This window comes from Syngnathoides biaculeatus, chromosome 8 (assembly GCF_019802595.1).
Source record: "Syngnathoides biaculeatus isolate LvHL_M chromosome 8, ASM1980259v1, whole genome shotgun sequence".
NCBI lineage: Eukaryota > Metazoa > Chordata > Actinopteri > Syngnathiformes > Syngnathidae > Syngnathoides > Syngnathoides biaculeatus.
The window spans coordinates 5,662,828-5,683,657 of NC_084647.1; the positions used below are offsets into that span (position 1 = coordinate 5,662,828).

Consider the following 20,830-nt stretch of genomic DNA (forward strand, 5'->3'; position numbering starts at 1 on the left):
GGCCTCGTCGTTTACGCATGTAAATATGGAAGCTTCCAACCAGAGCTGACATGATTATCTCATTTTTTTTCTTTTAATCAAACTGTTGCTGGAAAAAGCGTGACAACATTTCCAACTACTGCGCTAAATGGACAACTGACTTCGATCCCGGTAACGTTGCATCTGTTCATGTCATGAGGATGTTCCGATTACACGTAGTGGAACATGTGACAGCATAGACAAGATTGTAATAGATCAAGTCACATGTAAGCTGTTCACCAGAGATGCTCAATCAGGATGACAAAAAAGTCTGCACGCGAACACAGTTATTGTCTCACCTCTCAAATAGTTGTGGACATGTCTGCTGAATGTGCTGAAATGTGTCATTTAACATTATCACGCACAACGTTTCTGATCTCATTCATACGACAAACAATTGATTGCAAAGCTACATGACTTCTCAGCCTCCCACCTTGCTCTTCTCACCAATAAGGTTCCTTTTGGGCTCGTTAAATCGAGATTTTAGGACAAGTGACACCTTTTGTAACTTCAAGCTATTTCTGATAGATCATCATTTTGGAATGTTTAAGCAACTGGTGGGTATTTTTAACGAAAACCTTTGAGTCCTTCAGGGAATGGTTTTCCCGGTTAAAGTTTGTTTTTTGTTCCAGATTTTCTTGAGGGAAAATCCTCCTAAAGAATTCTCCCGCAAGGTGAATGTTTCTGAAACACAAATCTCAATTTCTCCACAATCCATCAACCGATTTTCAAAATCCTTGCAAAACTTAGCTTGACAGATTGTGGTTTTTGGTAACTTGTCACGTCGCAAAAGTACTTTACTTCTTTAGCTGTAAATTTATATGTTGTGAAGATCAAATAAAATACCCCTCTAAAATATTAACTGCTCTGCCAGTTGTCTATGACGTGACTTTTATGTTTGTGTGGGTGTGTGTATGTGTGTGTGGCTGAAAGGAAGATCAGCTTTACGTTAACTTTTAGGAAATGTGGAGGAAAAACAACGCCCAACGTGTGCTTAGGGAGCGAGGACACTGGGGCAAGAAGGTGGAGTATTTTCTGGCGGCTGCCGGGAACATTGTGGGCCTGGGTAATGTGTGGAGGTTTCCGTACTTGTGCTATAAAAACGGCGGCGGTAAGCAAACGTGGCGGTCAGCGTGATTTCCCAAAAATTGTACATAATACAAAAGTAAGTGTTCCATTCAGGTGCATTCCTGGTGCCGTATCTGGTGTTTATTGTGACGTGTGGTGTACCGCTCTTCCTTTTGGAGACCACCATTGGACAGTACACCCAAGAGGGGGCCGTCACCTGCTGGAGAAAGATTTGCCCACTGGCACAAGGTGCGAAACAATCGTGTACAAGACAGAGATTACGAAACAAAACACGTGAAAGAGCTAGTTCTTTCGAAAAGGGCCCACTTGTACCTCACTCCATGAGGTTGGACAGTCTTCTGCCTTTCCTTTAGCCTTGTCTTGTTCGGGCTCGCCACAGCGTGTCATCTTTTTTCCATCTAAGCCTATCTCGTGCATCTTCCTCTCTTAACACCCACAGTCTTCGTGACCTCCCTCACAACATCCATCAACCTTTTCTTTGGTCTTCCTCTCGCTCTTTTGCCTGGCAGCTTCACCCTCAGCACCCTTCTACCAATATACTCGCTCTCTCGACTCTGATCATGTCCAAACCATCGAAGTCTGCTCTCCCGAACCTTGTCTCCAAAACATCCAACTTTGGCTGTCCCTCTAAAGAGCTCATTTCTAATCCTATCCAACCTGCTCACTCTGTGCCAGAACCTCAACATCTCCATTTTTGCCACCTCCAGTTCTGCTTCCTGTCGTCTCTTCAGTGCCACCGTCTCCAATCCGTACATCATGGCCGACCTCACCAATGTTTTATAAACTATGCCCTTTGGAGACTCTTCTGTCACATAGAACACCAGACACCTTCCGCCAACTGTTCCACCCCGCTTGGACCAGTTTCTTCACTTCCTTACCACACTCACCATTGCTCTGGATTGTTTGACGCCAAGTATTTGAAGTGGTCCACCCTCACTATCTCTTCTACCTGTACCCTCACACTTCCCCCTCCACCCTTCTCATTCACGCACATATATTCCGTTTTACTTCGGCTAATCTTCATTCCTCTCCTTTCCAGTGCATGCCTCCATCTTTCTAATTGTTCCTCCACCTGCTCCCACTGCATATCATACAGTGAGGTCACGAAATTGGGCGTGCTGTGGCATTATTCCCACTGATTGAAACATAAACATAAATGCAATGTCATGTCATTGTGTCAGGCAAACAACAGCACAAACTCTGTAAGCCTCAATTCAAAGAAACAAAAAAAAAAAGGAAATATACTTCCATGGGAGTCGTGGTGATGGGACAAAATATATTTTGAAATTGTATTATCTGTTATGATACATTTGATACAATGACATAAATTAATTCTGATACATGAGTATGAAATGCCAGATAGATCGATGCAAAACTTTTGCTTATTTTAGTGAAAAAATACAATCCATCACGTTAAATGTCAGCGCAAATCAGCAAAACGATAAAATGACACTACAGCTGAAGCCACCCGGGAAAACCTCAAATTAACATGTTCCATTCTCAAGAGATTTCTTGAACCTTCAACCTTGTGTGTCAGGTATCGGCTATGGTGGGCAGCTAATACAGGTGTACCATTGCATGACCTACATCATTATTTTGTCCTGGGCTGTCTTCTACCTGGTGTTCTCCTTCTCCCCCACCCTGCCCTGGAGCACCTGCAACAACTACTGGAACACAGGTGAGGTCTCGCAAATATCGGTGCCAATGTTCTTTTTTTTTGGCCAAAGAATCCATCCCCTGCAATTTTTTGTAAAAATTGCACTGTATATTTTATACGACCCTTTACTGACGTTTTGCTGTATACGTTTTAATACATTTTGAAATGTACGATAGCCTTAAAGTAACTCAATATAACCATTGATGTTGAAACTGCTGACAAGAAAAGCGAGTCCACCTCTCCATAAAACAAACTATATATGTATCAGATATTCATCTATGCATCTTCTACCGTCAGTGACGTTGACTATGTATAATCTTGTCTTGTCTATGTCTTCAGTATTGGAATTGAAGACCCTCAGAACGTCTCCATCACACACCATTTCAGTCTGTCGCTCTCAATTTCATTTTCATCTTGAGACATAGTGCTGTTCTCCTTACGTAGCAGCGTTGGTGATGGTTGATTCTTTCATACTGCTCCACACTTTCAAGACCTCAGGAAAAGATGACATTCACATGCGGCTAGTTTTGGTTATCCAGCCATTCATTTTCTTAGCCGCTTATCCTCGCAAGGGTCGCGGGAGTGCCGGAGCCCATCCAAGCTGTCAACAGGCAGGGGACACCCTGAACTGGTTGCCAGTCAATCCCAGGGCACACGGAGACAGACAACAGTCACACTCACAATCACACCTAAAGGCAATTTGGAGTCCCCAATTAACGCATGTTTTTGAGACGTGGGAGGAAACCGGAGTGCCCGGAGAAAACCCACGTAGGCACGGCGAGGACATGCAAACTCCGCACAGGCAGGCTTGGATTTGAACCCTGGTCCTCAGAACTGCTCTAAGTAGTTGTGCCACTGTGCCACTGATTTTAAATGGCATTAAAAATGTATTTTGTGTTTTTGTGAGATGTGCTGCATTATGCTTCGAGACCACCAAAAACTAGCGCAAACTTCTTTGAGACGCTTGAGGTAGCTTCGTCTTCTTCGTTGCACGCTGAAAGTGAAGTCTTCTTCCACACATTGGAGGCATCTACGCAAGTCCAAACTCGGGTGCATTATAGGGAACAGCAATGTTTTAAAGATTACGTTCGAACCCGTTTTAATTGTACGTTTAAACTGATGGCCAAAAGTGAAACAAACAAAACAAAACAAAAAATCAGTACTTTAGCAGCATTGATACTAAGCCACAAGGTTCAGAGCGCAAGGAAAATGGAGTAGCTTATAGTCCGGAAAATACGGTACTGTACTTCAATGTTCCTCATTCTTTATTTGTGATTCTTTTAGCAAATTGTGTCGATGTTACAATAAGGAATCACACCAACCACAGCAAAGGAACCGCAGCTGCAATTGAGTTCTGGGAGTAAGGACGATATTACGTTAAAATCACATTTTTAAAAACATTCTATGTTACATAAAATGTCTTTTTTTTCGGTTTAACTTTGTCCAGACGTCGGGTGTTGAATATCTCGGGCGGTATTGAGGAGATTGGCAGCATCAGGTGGGAGTTGCTTGTGTGCCTCCTGGCTGTGTGGGTCGTTTGTTACTTCAGCATATGGAAAGGGGTCAAATCAACTGGAAAGGTGAAGTAATCAAACTGGACAAAATATTTATATATATGAAATGTAAATACACTGACAGTCCTGTGACCCTCCTCCTGGGCAGGTGGTGTACTTCACTGCCACTTTCCCTTATGTGATGCTACTCATCCTTCTGATCCGAGGAGTCACTCTTCCGGGGGCCAGACAAGGAGTGGAGTTCTACGTTCTGCCCAAGGTTTCGCGACTGAAAGACCCTCAAGTAGGATTGTACTGGATTATACAGTACAAACACTGTACTGGGGGGCAAAACGCTCAATGGCAGTGCTTTTTTTTAAACAGGTTTGGATGGAGGCCTGCTCACAAATCTTCTTCTCGTACAGCCTCGGTGTGGGTGTACTGACTGTACTGGGAAGTTACAACACCCGGCGCAACAACTGTTACAAGTCAGAATACCCACTTTGCATTACATGTACACACATTACAAGTTCCTTACATACTCAACTGCCACAATACCCGATGAACTTGGAATCCAAGAAATATTCTGTTTTTTTAGATGAACAGTTATGTTGTGTATGTTTTGGATAATAATTTAACAAAATGTAGATTATTGGGATCATACTTTGCAATGTGCTGTACAGAACAGCACTGCGTCATGCTGAGAGCTGTTCCTAATATTTTGGTAACCTTATTCAGTATTTTTCTGTATGTCACAATGATCTCCAGCCGACGACATCCAAGTCTGCACTCACACCGACTCCGTCAACCAGACAAAAAGTCTTTAATACTTTAAAAACGCAAACAACTGTGGCGACATCACATTTCTAAACTATTTTTCAAGTTGTGTGCCATTACTGATGCAATGGAAAAAAAGAAAAAAAAAAAACGACGATCCGACCAAAGATTACGATCGGTGGAAATTAATCAGTACACACTGACCAGTTGCACAGAAGCATTACAGTAATCCATTTTTTGACAAAACATGCTGACTCAAATATGCATGACCTAACTATTTTTACTCAATATTTTCCCAGAACAACATAGAGACTTTAATTTTTCATGTGATATTACTCTGAACGGCTCCAGTGGTTTGAGGTACAAGGACTTTTACAACTTCTCTCAGACAGTTCAACTGTTTAAGTTTTTATAGTTGTTCGCAAGCTACTTTGGACACTTAAAGTTGGTCAATAATTTGGAAAAATATCAGTATAACTTATGGAGCCTAACCAATAACATCAATTAGTGAACAAACGAACTTGACCGTTGACATGAAGTTTCTACCAGACAGCAATAGTACTCTAAATAAGTGCCGCAATTCCCGGCCTACAGAGCGCACCTGGTTACAAGCCTGACCGGGTACATTTGTAAAGGAAATATCATTTGGTACATACATACGCCGCAGCTGTGGAAAAGCCGCAAGTCCCCACATTGAGAAAGGTACATGGGGTTTGAGTCTTGTCATTCGCAAATGACTTGTTCAATCAAACGAAGCTTTTGTGTGAATGTAGTGAAACCAATAAGTGAGTGATTTTTTTTTTTTTTTTTTTTGCTCAATTCAGATGAGCTCAAGCGCAATCACGTACCTCCCCAATGGCGACACACACTGAGAGACTGACAGTGTTTGTGTGTTGCAGGGACTGCTTGCTGCTGTGTTTGCTGAACAGTTGTACCAGTGTGGTAGCTGGTTTTGCCGTCTTCTCGGTGCTGGGATTCATGGCTCACGAGCAAGGTGTTCCAATCTCACAAGTGGCTGAGTCAGGTAAACTTCAAATACTATCAAATCTGAGATTGTGAAAGAGAAAAGGTTAAAAAAAAAAAAAAATGGCATCCCATAATTAGCAAGCAGGAATGTCACCCACCGAAGACAAACGCCTGCCTCAAATAGACGTCTTTCAAAACATATTCAAAGTACGGTTATCTCAGTTCATAGAATTTATTGTTCACAGATATTAAATTGTTAAATGCTGAACTACTTTGAACTCTTTGCTTCCCTGTGCCGTCATATTATCGTGGTGGAGGAGTTTGTGTCCCACTGATCCACAGAGCTTTGACTTTGTGTGGCGATCAGGGTCAACCCGGACAAACAGGTCCAAGGTGAGGGACCAGACAAAAATACCTGCTCTTGTTCCACAATAATGACAGTATTGTTTGCTACTTCATTTGTATCAATATAATGGAAAACATTTGAAGTGGTGGAATGACAACATCACAGTGCGACAAGATGACAGTCCTACCTTCGTTTTATGGACTTTGATCCACCTCAGGACATTTCGGATGTTACATGTTGAAGGTGTATTTTGAATTTGAATTCCAGGTCCAGGCTTGGCATTCATCGCGTACCCTCAGGCGGTGGCCATGATGCCACTGCCTCAATTCTGGGCTGTCTGCTTCTTCATCATGATCATCCTCCTGGGCCTGGACACACATGTAAGACCAGTAATTCCCTATCAATGTGCTGTAAGAACTCGTCGGGGTGCTGTGGGATAGGGTTAGGCGTGAAGTTAGGTTAGGCATACAAACCCTTATCCAATGCATGAAGACCTCTTGCCATTTCATCCAACAGAATAATATCTTTGTGTTTAGCTAAACAATGATTTCACATGAAGTACACTTGTGAGTGAATTGATTACTCATTATTTCAGGAAACCGTGTTCCCTGCTATTTGTGTGGCCAGGGAGGGAGTCACACCGGGGATTGGGGAAAATCTGTAATTGACCGCCTCACACCTCTCCCTCAAAAGGTTCATAAGTGCCCATGGATGCCTCGAGATGGTGGTAAAGGACGACTTTCAATTAAATGAAGCTCTTTAACTGACGTCTACAAAGTTCCTCGACATCAAAATGCAACAAAATTGCAGCAAAGCTCTTTTTCTCTCTAAATAAACCTCCTCAACTCAACTTTAACACAGTTCTTTCACAGCAAGATTGCGCCATACTAATACTTTGATTGCTATGGCCAGAGCAAAAATAGAAACAAAAAAAACAAACGGTGAATAGATCAGTTTTTAAATCAAATAACGGAGGATGAATTCCACCCTCCTCTGCGCCACCCCCCAAAAAATTTAAATCTGCAAATATTGAATTTGTGAATGCTGGACCCCAAATACAAGCGGCCAAAATTAGTTTCCTCCGCAGGATGTCCGGGCTCTCTCTTAGAGATGGGGAAAGAAGCTCGGTTATCCGGGAGGGGCTCGGTGTTGATCCGCTACTCCTCCGCATTGAGAGGAGCCAGATGAGGTGGCTGGGGCATCTGATTCGGATGCTTCCCAGACACCTCCCTGGTTAGGTGTTCCGGGCATGTCCCACTGGAAAGAGACCCCGGGGACGACCTAGGACATGCTGGAGAGACTATGTCTTTCGGCTTGCCTGGGAACTCCTCGGCATGAGGAGAGCTGCAAGAAGTGGCTGGGGAAAGGGAAGTCTGGGTATTCCCCCTGAAGCTACTTCCCCCGCGACCTGACCCGGAGAAGTGGTAGAAAATGGATGGATGGACACCAAATATCTGGTCCACCGCTTGATATTTTTGTGCCCTTTAAATTTGCTGGTGTTCCGTGAGATTTTTCTCATTTAAAATGCGCTTTGAGACTCATCAAAGGTTAGGAAATATTGTTCTAGATGTCTGTCTTTGCTTGATCTTTTCCTGGGAACTAATAAGTGGCTCTGCTCTGTCTGCAGTTTGTCGGCACCGAGGACGTGATGACGTCGGTCTCAGACATCTTTCCCACAATAATGCGTCGGACGGGCGGGCGCGAAGTTTTCCTTCTGCTCTTCTGCCTCGTTTGTTTCTTTGTACAGCTCGTCATGCTGACCGAGGTTGGTGTTAAGGGTTTGTGCTGTCAAAAAAATTCATTTAACCCGTCACATTTTTGTAAATATTTTCTTACATCTTTTCATGGGATGACCCTGCAGGAATGGCACAACTAAAAAGTGAAGTAATCATATTAATGCTTGTATACCAGTGTAAATTAATGCCGTTATTGTCTAATCTATTGACTAGTAGCAAAACTGAATACAGCCATCAGTGCAACAGCAGTCACTGTGATTTGACAGGCGCATATGCGTCCGTGCGCCACCACACTCGCAAATCTGCACAGTCGAGCACGAAAAATCACGCGTGTAAAATTTGTCAGAAGTAGAAAAAAATGGATATTTAAAGACGTTGCTGATTTTCTGTAGTCTTGCGCAAATGCACAGTTGTCGCACACTCTCAGTGCACATGAAAACCGATCCAGCGCAGTGAACCACAGCCTGACAAACACGGAAGCACACGGTCTTTAATGATGCTACTTCTACTTCCTAGTTTACCTGACACCGCCCCCCTGCACTCTTAAAGGGATACACTCATAATTACAAACAGAACACACACACGTAACTTTATATCTGCGGGCATGACTGGTGGCCCACACCCGTACATTTTTCAAATGTGAGTGACTGATGCCTTCCGTGAAGTGTGACATTTTAGCGAGAACCGTCTGACAGCATACTTTGACATCGACCAATAGGATTGAAGCAGTGGATCACCTCCCTTACTCCATACTGTCAGCAGCGTGCACAAGCCGATATTTACTGAAACTTTATCGTGCACGAACAGACAGAAAGCCTGCATATTGTTTACATTCAAATGTTAGTGCTAGCACCAACTAGCTAAAAAGTCTTGTGGTGTCTGCTGGCTGGCGGGATTAATAGTACATGAACATTACCTCAAGAAGTCCTTCAAGAATGGACTGCTCAAATCGTTCTCTCTGGAGCACCCAGGGATGACATCATGTACATATTTTTTTGCCTGATTAGACAAGATAAGCCTAATGATAGTAAAATACGGGATGATCATTTTCATATCAGTTGTTTAGTCTTGCCCATGTCTGACCAAGACACAGCAATTTTTTACGGCAATATTGTGCCATTGTGAGAGACCAAATTTGTGTTGCAGTCTAATCCGTGCATTAGGGGTGTGCTCGCTTTTGTTGCAGGAAGTTAAAGAGCTGTGTGGTGTTTCGAGGAGATTACATACATTTGCATTGTTACAAAAGCAGTTTACTGACTGGTAAATCATTTTCAAAATGTGAGGGGGATACTGTATTATCACTGTTGTGAGTTACTGCATATTGAGTGAAATAAATACATTGGAAACTTTATTAAGCATAACCGCACTAGTTTAGGTGTAGCTATTACAATACATTTTACTGTTTTTTTTTTTTTTTTTTCCTGATATTGTGGCTAGCGAGTACAAATAATGGAATTCTCCCTGATGTCTTCGTCAGGGAGGGATGTACATCTTCCAGCTTTTTGACTACTACGCTTGCAATGGAGCCTGCCTCCTCTTTGTCTGTGTCTTTGAAAGCTTGGCAGCGGGCTGGATATTCGGTAAGTTGATACTGTATCTTTATTATGTTATTTTTTTTTAGTTCATCGTGTAGTACTTGATGACTCATTGACAAAAAGGATTACGGATCTGGTAAGCTTTCGTCAACAATTTTAATTTGAAGTGTGAGTCGATGTGGTTTGTAGATCATTTATTTTTACCTCGTTAGGAGGAATGAAAAGTGGATTTTGGCCATAGTGGTGCCCCCTCATGGCCAAGGTAAACAACTGGCAAAAACCAAACAAGTGAACAACTATCAGGCAATGTTTTTTTTTCTAGGTTTGTGCTTACAGGTAGTCTACGTTTAAATAAAAAGATAATCAAATGCTGTACTTGCCAATACTGCAAGAGGTGGATGGCGAATGAGGGGAGGCTGTCCTTAGCTATTGCTAAGGAAGCATGTGCAGGTAGCCCTTGCTAGCGGTAAATTACTCCTCAGCGTCCTTGCCTTTCTGCTCTTTCAAAGTTTGGAAAATATGCTGTGCCTTTTCCCTTAATGAACATTAGGCTGATATTAATCCTACCCCGCTTTGTATCCTCGATCGATAACGTAAGTAATCTTTCAATCTCGGCAAGAATCAAAGAACGTAGCTTTGTTTTTTTGTTTTTCTTCACAAAAAAAGTTGCTTTGTCGTCGCTTTATCCCTCATAGCGATAAAACCCTTCAGGTGCGCTAAAATACGGGCTTTGTCCTGAATAATAATCGCCACGGTCGACAAAGTGAAACCCGAGTCTTTTTCGGTGTTACTTCTTTCTCTGATCTTTTTATATGATGTTAAGCTTCGTTGCCGTGGTCATTGTTTTTCTTTCGGCTGGACCTGCATTACCAAAAAAAAAAAAAGAGCTTTCTTCTTTTGGGCCTAATGTTTAAAAAGGTGGGCGACAACAGCAAATATACTCACGGCACACAAATAAGGAATATGTATCAGCTAAGCAGAAACGCCATGGTGCTGGGGACAAAATGGCAGATGAGACACCCGCGTCCTAAAGTCGGGGCGACACTGTGTTCCAGGCATCAAATTCAAAATCGTTACAAAAACAACAAAAAAAGACTTTCATCATTTTGCGCGTTAGGATTTGAAAATCATTTCATTCCGTTTTTAAATGATGCTTTCCACAATGGTCCCAACCTCATTGGGATCGTGTTGTAGTCGTTCCAATATGTGCTTATTATAATGTGCTGTTGAACACAATTGAAGGAGCGGAGCGGGTGTGCGGCGTCATCAAGGACATGACGGGCAAGCGTATCAATCCGTTCTACAAAATCTGCTGGCTCTTCGTGACGCCACTAATTTCTATGGTGAGTGATATTTCTCATTCTTGAGGTTTGAAATGGATTTCACTCATCAGAAATTTCATCAAGGTACACTTGAAGTCTTGAACCCATCCAATGCGTGAGAGTAAATTTTTACGTTCAAGGGCAACTTGAATATTAAAACAAACAAATGGGCCACGGAGGGGGGTGGTTACGGAGGTTATAATCCCTATGGAAAATATTTAATTTTTAATAACAATCATCAACATCAGTTTCAGGATTAATTTTATTGGTAGATGTTTTCAAGTATTAACTATGTGGCCATTTTCAAATGACAAATGTATCAGTACAACTGTATATCTTACTAATATTTTTTATCTTATGATCAAGAATTAATAAATTAACCTATTAGCAAATGAGATACATGTATCCATAATAAATATCTGATAACAGATGAAAAAAAAGTTATTGTGGGACTTAATAACTGTAATTCCCGGCCTCCAGAGCGCACCTGGTTATAAGCCTCGTACACAGACTTTAACGCTAGCGCCGCATCACCGCGTAAACCGCAGGGTTGAAAGCGTGTGAAAAAGGTCGCGGCATGCAAGCTGGAAATTACGGTAACATAATTGACAAAATTTATTAGAGGCTTTGTAAATGATCTCAATCACATTTTAAATGTTGGAAGGAGAAAAAAAAAAACAACAACAATGATTGCACAGTAGCTCCTTTCCTCCCTGAACCACTTAAGGATCGTTCCATTTCATCCTACCCACATTTGCAACCTGTTCAGCAGTATATTATGATCTACCGTATCAAAAGCCGCGCTGAGATACAACAAGACCGAAATGGCTACTTTAAGAGCGTTAGGGAAGTCGCCAAACTGAAGCGAGCAATTGATTATTTGCTGCAAATCAGCGAGCACAGACGTCACAATAGTTTTGAAAAAGTCAGATGATTTGGAGTCGAGACAGCTCGTTGGTGGTTTCGGCCCGCTGAACTGTCTTCTCAACAGTTTTTGATCAGCTATCAAATTCTGACATGGTAGAAGACTCTTCCCGGGGTGGCTTCAGATGTACTAACATTATGTCATTTTGCTCATTTGTGCTGATATTAAATACATGAATTCAAGAAATAGGTACAAAAATGTACAATTTAATCATCCATTTTAGGAAAAAATGACGAAACTAATAATCGAGGACATTTCTTAGCGCTTTGGTTTATTACTTCTTTTTGTATTTAAAAAATGCAAAGGCAGAGGACACTTTTTACAATAAATGCAGTTTTTAGGTAGGTATGGGGTAACGAGGAATCTCTGAAGAAAAAAACTTTTGAAATCAAATGATTTCACCATCAAGTTATACTTTGTGACGTGGTTCAAATGTGCATATCTTCTTTATCTTGGGCTGCTTATTCAAATCCATGAAGTATTCTAAAAATGTGGTTTATCCATTACACACACAAGCAGTCGTCTTGAGGTATTTGTAGTCCCGTAATTTGCAAGAATCTGATGTACGGTATACTTGCCAGTTCTGTCTTATTAGGCAGCTTCATTTATGAAGAAAACCATACGGCATTAGCAAATAATATACAACAACAAGCTAACTATCGTCTCCATTGAGCAGAATCCTGCCCGACTCACGACGGCGGTTACGTCATCATGCAAGTTAATAAACGATCCCCTCTTGCCATCATTTTCTGTTGCCACCAACACAAACACGACCTCAAAATCATTTTCACATCAACACCCGCCGGTCCTGTAACTGAATGACCGAATGTGTGACTTTGTGAGATTAACAACCGAAAGGACATTTCAGGTTGACCACAGCAAAAGGTAACATTCCCGAGTTTATATCAGCTGTGTGAGGGATCAATAATCAATAGTTCTTGGCAGAAATTCAGGGCCCCAAAATCCAATTTTGCTTTGGACACTCTGGCGGCTTAGACCGGCTCGGCACGCTCAAAAGATTGCACAGGTGATGACGACAGCGTATACATACTGTAAATGGTATTTTTACCTTTTTTTTTTCAGGGTTCTTTTATATATTCTCTAGTCGAGTACACGCCACTGACGTACAACCGCTTTTACGTGTACCCCACTTGGGCCTACGTGATGGGCTGGGTGATGGCCCTCTCCTCCATCCTGCAGATACCGGGCTGGGCATTGTACAAGCTAAGCACCGCCACCGGAACCCTCAGTCAGGTGAGCCGAGCCTTATCGGCTGGAATACTGCATGCGCCACCAGGAATTGAATTTGAATAGTTTATCCTTAAACTTGCAAGTCCCAAGTCACTGTGAGAAACAAAAATCATTTTACTTTGTGGTGACACCCTCGTAACTCTGGCGGTTCTTAAGAGAAGACCGTTAAACAAAAGCCAAGACTGTTTTCTGTTGGTCAAACATAAATTAGATGTGTATCTAATGCATTCACTGCGTGCGCGCCCATGCGCCATCGCACTCGAAAATCTGCAGTCAAGCACGAAAAATAACCCGCGTAAAATTTGTTATGAGTACAAATACATAGATATTGAAAGGTGTTGCTTATTTTGTGTAGTCTTGACCAATGTTCCCTCAAAGATGCGCAACTGCGCACTTGTCGCACACTCGGCGCACATAAAAACCCATCCAGCGCAGTGAACCACAGCCTGACATTTTTTTACAGCCTAGTTCTACTTCCGAGTTTACCTGACACCGCCCCCCCTCCGCTCTTAAAGGGGTACACTCATAATTACAAACAGAACACACACCCGTAACTTTATGTCTGCGGGCATGACCGGTGGACCACACCCGCAACTTTATACCTGCAGGCATGACTGACCACACCTGTACATTTTTCAAATGAGTGAGTGACTGGAAAATGGGCTCAAGGAGAGTGAAAAAGATTCGTAATTGAGGGAATAATACGACATAAAAATGTTGCCATCCTTACAAAAATGTGGAGAAAAAAAACCCTGCATTCCTCCTTTGTCCTCTACGTTATTTATTAATAACTCAGTCAGGTTTGTCAATTTAGACCCACTGCCTGTGAACAATTGATAATTATCATTAGCAGTGGCGTCTCGACGATGAAAAATTGAGTGGGCACAAGCAGCAAAAACCTACACAATAAATATTTCAAATCCAGAACGCAATCCTTTTTTTTTTAAATTCCTATATTTGCAAATCAAGGCTACGAATAAAAGCTTTAAACGATTCTAAATGAAAGCATCACTCACCAGAGTTGTTCACTTCTTGAATCGAAAGGATACACGTCCATCTTTCGTCTGGGCAAACCTGTCAAAAACCCGTTTGTCAAAATCCAATAATCCATGAATCATTTTCAATGTATAACATAACTAGTGCATTTAATCTCTGCTGGCGCATTGTGTTTCTTGTCAATATCTTTATCCTTTGAAAAGTTTCTTTCAAACACCCGCTTTATAATCTCTTCTTGATATACATTAAATATACAATGCAGAAGTTAATTTTGAATAGTCGCTGAGGTCCCTTCGAAATGCCTTTTGAGTCTGGAAAATTCTTCACGCGTAGTCCCAAAAATGCTACGGAAACTGCCTTGATTCACCGAGGCAGCTGATTCATCATGGCCCGTGTGACAATTACACATTTTAACCACGTTGTAATTCTTCGAAGCACATATTATTTTCCTCAATTTTCTGATTGTGCAGTTCAATGGCGCGTTTATGAGCGGGATTTAACCGTGCAAGCTATGTTCGCCGTCCCAAGCTAACCCAGTTTCAGGGGAATTCTCAATCTGTGAGCCACTCCTCTCACGTTTTGGCCAAACCTTGTCAAAGATGTTTCAAATTTTTGAATCTCGTCGTACTGCATGTAGTAACAGGCAAGGAAAGCAAAACGGCGAATTTCTGAACACGGATGAGTTAGCCATGGTTTCCTCTTGAACCTTCCGGGTTGAAAGTGCGGGACGATGTTAAAGTCCACCGGCTGATGCGGTCCAAAATGTTGAATTTCTTTTTTTTTATTTTCCTCAAGTGGCAAACTACTAAAATTAGTCTTCATTAAAGCATCTAAATCATTCATATTGATGGAATGCTTTTATTCATCTTTTGGCTCGCAATGAAAAACAAACTTCCTGTCGTTTACCGCCACAACTGACCCTTTATTACGTCATAAACGTACGTCACTAAATTACTGTATTTTAATTGGCTGATTTTGGACATGTGCACTTTGCTTTTAGTGGCTCATTTCTTAAAACAAATGCTTACGGGTCACAGTTAGTTTGGCAAAGCCTTTGGATTATGTAAAATGTTTACAACGGAACTGCCTTGGGAGCATAATTGGATATTATTATTATACAGGATAAAATATGATTTGAATAATTACTCGATAAAGAGAAGACAATTATTTAGAGCCTGCATAGTGGTCCAGCAGCGCCATCCGGTGGTTTACAAATGCAATCTCATGACTCATTACATTACAGTGCTAAGATTTCAAATTGGTATATACAGTACCATAAATGATCACGAGATATTGAAGCATTTTTGTGTAACCATGAAAAATCTTGATTTCTGACTTCAAAACTGGTTCCTGCAAGTGAATGTAAAATTTGATCTGCAGTGAAAATTCAAATCTATAAACTTTCACATTCAGTTTTATCATTTCAGATTGAGTTTGACAAATTACATTTCAAATGAGCAAATCAGAAATAAAAATTGGACTACACAGAGCCTCTGAAAAATCAGATATTCTAACTAGTCTGAACTTTTGAACCACCTTTCCTTAACTTTTGTAAAATGTGTAACAAGAACATAGGAAAGCGTATTGTAGGAACAAAAATGATTCATATTTAGTTCCTAGTGGCACATATTTCAGCCCATACGAGTCCGCAGTTGACAGTACATTGCAAGAATCAAAAAGCTAATAATTTCCTCTATGGCTTTATGATCAAATATTGACACGTTATAATACACCAATTTTGTTTATCAATTTGTCAGCGTCTCCGTCGTCTGTGCTGGCCCGACCCACCCGACCGCTCGGAGATCCAAAAGAGAGAAACGATGCTGGCACAGACCACCGAGGAGACGCCTCACATACGATTGTAACGTTGCAAAGAAACACACATGAACATATTCAAAACTCCCATATCGAAGCGGTTATGTACACGATTTGAAAACTACAAAAAGTGTAGCCGTGTCATCAGTGCTTCCTGATACTCTTTTTTTTTTTTTGCTTCTTTGTGTCTAAAATGCTGAACAAATCATCATGCAGGAACACATTGCCCCAGCAATGGTTGTGTTTATTGTCGTAAACGAATCTAGTTTTCCACAGGATATTTTACTTTATGTATAATACACAGAACTGGAAAAAAACTAAGACGTAAAAAAAAATTGAGCGGCATTCAAATTAAATGACAAATGCACGTTGTAAACACATTGATGACAATTCAAACTAAAATGTTGGCATCTGTTCTTCACCTTAATAAAATAGATTTCTATGATCTAAAGGAGAAAAAGTCCCTTTCAGCTGTATGGCGGACATGTTTGACTCTGTGCTGGAACAGTTTTGCTGTGCAACAAGGGAATTTGAAAGTTCCCTTTACTTATTGATAAAAAAAATGAGAATAATAATCTGATTTGACTGAAATTGCAGCCAGACAGTAACAGATCAGAGGGATACAGTGGAAAAGGGGACTCGGGTCGAGAACGAGGGCAGAACGATCGTGAAGGAAGGGCGAGGCTCTCTCGGGGAAGCAGCGGACAAAATAGCTTTTAGAGTAACAAGATGGAAGTAATGCAAGACCAAATGACCATCCATCCATTTTTTTTTTTCCATCGCTTATCCTCACGAGGGTCGCGGGGAGTGCTGGAGCCTCTCCCAGCTGTCAACGGACGCCACTACTGACATCGTGGTTGTAAAGGGCAACTCGAATGAGTTGGATCACCAGCGTACGAAGCAAAGCAGGACTCTTGATACCTCAGCAGGTGTACTCATAATTAATACTTTTAGAATTATGGCTGAGAAGTGTTTTTCACCAAATGTTTAATTCATTGCTGCATTAGTGCAGCTTAGCAACGGACTACGGCATGTTACAATTTGCGGACTAACTCGGGCATAAGCCGTGGACCCCCAATAAACATAGATGAAGACCATTTTGCTCCTAAAATTGAACACGGAGTGCAATTCTCAAAGCATGAAAAAAAATGTGTTGAAGTCACTTCAAAACTGAACATACCACATGCAGAATCCTGAAAGGAGCGCCTGGTTTTTAGGTCCAGAATGCAGCAGTCGCTTCCAAGGCATTCCACCTCGCACTAAACAGTGGAGTTATCGGGAGGAATGAAGGCGACCTCTCCTGGCGTGAAATTCCAGTGCGGTTCTGCGCGAGCACGGTTCGGTTTCGGGTCCGAGCACTTCGCGGCCTCCTTTGCAGCACCGGCCAGCTGGGCAGCTGAGACGGTTTTTCAGATCTGGGTAGTAGTTGGACTCGGCCACGGTCCCGCGCACATCCTGCCAGGCAAGCCGCGGCCTGGGGCGTCCCTCTGGCGAAGGAGCTCTTTGGTGCGCAGGGTGATGTTGAGCAGGCCAGACTGCCGCGGGACCTCGGCAGCGTTGAGGAAGCGGCGGTGGCGGGTCTTGCCGCCTCTCTGAGACCCCTTGCTTGTGAGCACTGAGGCGGACGGACTGCGGGGTGCCAAATTGGGGGTTTCCTGAGTGGATGACGAGGAGGTGGACTGCCAGTTCCTGACTCCTGGCCACATGTTCGAGATCTCCTTCATATTCCGTGCGTAGCCTCTTGCTCAGATTCCGCACCTGGTCACTCAAAAGGGATTTATCGGGGGGCTTTTTGCCGGGATGCGGCGCAGTGCGGGCGTCGGTGCCGAGCTGCTGGAGGAGGATCACGTGGGCGGTACCGCGAGGGGTTTCGTCGCGGCTGCTGTCGGTCCACGGAAGATCCCCACTTTTTTGGATGGTTTGTGACTGGAGGAATAAAGACAAGGAACCAAAGATCCGGAACGGAAGAGGCAACAGACAATTAAATTCTGCAAGTTGAATTCATTCCGTGACCATGTTTGGAACTCAAAACACTCGCTCTCAAACGATCTTTCCGCACCGAAGCGAACGGAAATGGCGTTAATTCGATCCAACCTGCCCTCGAGTTTGGGGAAAATGGCACTATAATCCAGCTATCCATTTTCCGAGCCGCTTATCCTCACGAGGGTCGCGGGAGTTTTAGGGGGGCTGCTTTAAAAAAAAGCATACTGTTGAAGGCTATGAAGAGCTGCTGCTGCGATCCCACCCACCACACACACACACGCTTTCAACCCTGCGGTTTATGCGGTGATGTGGCTAAATTTGTGCATTTTTTGTAACGGCCGCAAGGGGGCACTTGAGCAGAAAAGGTAAGAGTGAGACCTGTGGAATATATGTGCCGAGGAAGTGCGCTAGCGTGTTACTGCCGTGTCTCAAGTGATTTTTACCAGTATGTTTTTTTTTTTTAACTGGGCCTGTTAGCATGGAGGCGCTAGCGTTAACGCAGCGACACTAGCATTGGCCTTGGCGCGGCGGCGCTAGCGTTAACTTCCATTTACCGGAGTAGCCGGAGTCTTTTTCCGAGCTGCAGCGGGAGCCGGGCTCGCTGCAGTCGTCCGAGTCTTTGGTCTCTCTCGTGGACCTCAGAGTCGAGCTGTTGCTCTTGTCTTTGGCATTCTTGCTGCTTGCGGGATGAGAGCTGCACTCATCCAGGAGAAGCTCCTCTTTCACCGTACTGGCTTCTGATGACAAAAACGAAACGAGATCTTTTCATCATCCATCCATCCTTTTTCTAGACCACACGTCCTCTTTAGGGTCACGGGGGAACTGGAGCCTATCCCAGCGTACTTCGGGCAGGGGGGCGGAGCACAACCCAAACAAGATCATTTAATGCTAGCATGCCAACATTTTGCATACGAGCTAGCAATAGCATTGCCATTGACTGGCAATGACTTCAGGGTGTTAACCGCCTCTTGCGGGGATAAGCAGCCGTGCGACGGTCTGAGCGCTCCCGGTGCTGAAAAGTCTCCTTGCGATTAACGCGCATGCTCGTGAATTTTGTAAACTCACGGCCAGGCTGAAACATCCCCACCCATGCTACGACATGTGCCATCCGACAACTTGTCGCAATCAGCATGTTCTCCCCGTGCCTACGTGGGTTTTCTCCAGGCGCTTCGGTTTCCTCCCAAATCCCAAAAACACACAACATTAATTGGACGCTCTAAATTGCCCGTAGGTGTGATTGCGAGTGCGACTGTTTGTCTGTATGTTCCTGCGATTGGCTGGGAACCAGTTCAGGGTGTGCCCCGCCTCCTGCCCGTTGACAGCTGGGATAGGCTCCAGCACTCCCTGCGACCCTCGTGAGGATAAGCGGCAAAGAAAATGGATATATGGATTAACATACCTATAAACAGACAGCCAAAGACCTGCAGTCGGGTGCTACATAGGCGATACTCATCTTAAATGCAGATCAACTGCTCATTTTTTTAGATTAAATTAACCATATCAAAACTATCAATATAATTAAATAAACCATATAAAAACTATGAATTTATTAATACATTGCATTGACATGCACGTTTTCACAAAGGGGACATTTTTCCAAGAGGAAGCTTTTAATCCCCAGACTATATGTAAAGGGGAAAAAAAATATATAAGCAGGTGGAAATTTGATTCAAATCAGAAATCGGATATTGTAGACGAAAATGACCGATTTTATTTTCAGACCGTATCACGAAGCCCTGCAGCATTTTCAAGCAGGTGTGAGCGCATCTCGTCCTAACTTTGAAAATTGCGGAAAGTCCGTGAAGCCGGCACAGCACCCCCCCCCCCCATACAAAACAAAAACCTTGACATAATGTGCATTTGCATGTTGCTAATTGGCGTGTAACGGGGTGTGAAATCCGCGAATACAATTCCGGTGTGCCTTTTTAGTGTTCACAAGTCACCACCAGATGTTCGAGTTATTGCCAATATTGACAGCCGATTCTCCCCATCGGCTCAATTATGCACCATTGCAATTATGCAGCATCGCTAGTTTCCTCACTCTGAGCCATATCGGAAGTATCTGTCACTATTTTAAGGAAATAAATACTTAACGTCTGCCTCTCTCTTTTATTGCCGTGTGATAAAACAAGTGAAAACGGGTTGTGATGTGTCCGACGGTCAAAACGCCTTGAACGCAGCGCAAACGCAGCCGGTCAATTGAAACACAAAGAATACGTGACACTAAAAATTAAACATTACCCTTACAAGTACAAAAAAAAATACTCATCATGGTACTTTTTCTTAATTCATGTTTAAACGTATCATAAAGTTAATCCGGCTACGACATATGGGTTGCTCTTGTTTTGAAATCCAGATTTTTGAATTTGCGCAAACTTGACTACTTTACGCCACTACTGGTGGTTAAAATAAAAAATGAAAAAAAAAAGTAAAATATGCATGATAACCGTGTTTTTCGCTTGGGCCCTGCCTGTCGCCCAAGGACAGACGCTGGACAGCTTGACATTGGAAAGCTCAAAGGTGTTGGGCATGTGTCGAGTCACGTTATTGTTGGACAGCCTGCTGCTTGATTGAGCTCAAAGCTCATTGGATCCTCCGGCAAGTAGAGGAATAACCATTCAGAGCTCGTTCACGTGACAATCGAAAGTGACGTTTTTAGTTTTCTGTCCTAAAACCAATGACGTAGAATAAAAACTAAACTGTGCACAGATCTTTTTCAAGTGGTAATTCGGCTTCAACTTCCGGTCAGGGCAAAACATTGCTTGGTACAATTTCACGTGAAAGTTGACATCCTTTGATATCCTTTTACTTGTACATTTTGGAACATATTGGGTTTAGCTTTTTGTGTTTTTTTTTTTTCCATTCATTCTTGTTGCGCTGTTAACTGTCAAAACCGAGCAGGCAGTCACCAAGTAGTAACT

The 20,830-nt window shown here is 42.7% G+C and overlaps 1 protein-coding gene and 1 pseudogene across 1 annotated transcript; one reads left to right on the forward strand and one right to left on the reverse strand.

The window, feature by feature from the left end:
• Window positions 1-981: 981 nt before the first annotated feature.
• LOC133504927 (sodium- and chloride-dependent GABA transporter 2-like) lies at window positions 982-15,976 on the forward strand. The gene is made up of 14 exons (XM_061827669.1): window positions 982-1,129; window positions 1,201-1,335; window positions 2,645-2,785; window positions 4,049-4,124; window positions 4,212-4,344; window positions 4,427-4,561; window positions 4,642-4,745; window positions 5,934-6,058; window positions 6,614-6,726; window positions 7,974-8,111; window positions 9,560-9,662; window positions 10,860-10,960; window positions 12,948-13,118; window positions 15,869-15,976. The coding sequence occupies exons 1-14, from the start codon at window positions 982-984 to the stop codon at window positions 15,974-15,976; spliced, it is 1,731 nt and encodes a 576-aa protein (XP_061683653.1).
• A 1,224-nt stretch (window positions 15,977-17,200) lies between these two features.
• Window positions 17,201-19,960, reverse strand: LOC133504928 (uncharacterized; annotated as a pseudogene).
• Between the last annotated feature and the right edge of the window lie 870 nt (window positions 19,961-20,830).

Coding starts and splice junctions, on each gene's coding strand:
- LOC133504927 (XM_061827669.1), top strand. CDS start 982: ATGTGGAGGAAAAACAACGCCCAACGTGTGCTTAGGGAGCGAGGACAC. Junction 1,130..1,200: donor GTGCTATAAAAACGGCGGCG/GTAAGCAAACGT, acceptor TGTTCCATTCAG/GTGCATTCCTGGTGCCGTAT. Junction 6,727..7,973: donor TCCTGGGCCTGGACACACAT/GTAAGACCAGTA, acceptor CTCTGTCTGCAG/TTTGTCGGCACCGAGGACGT.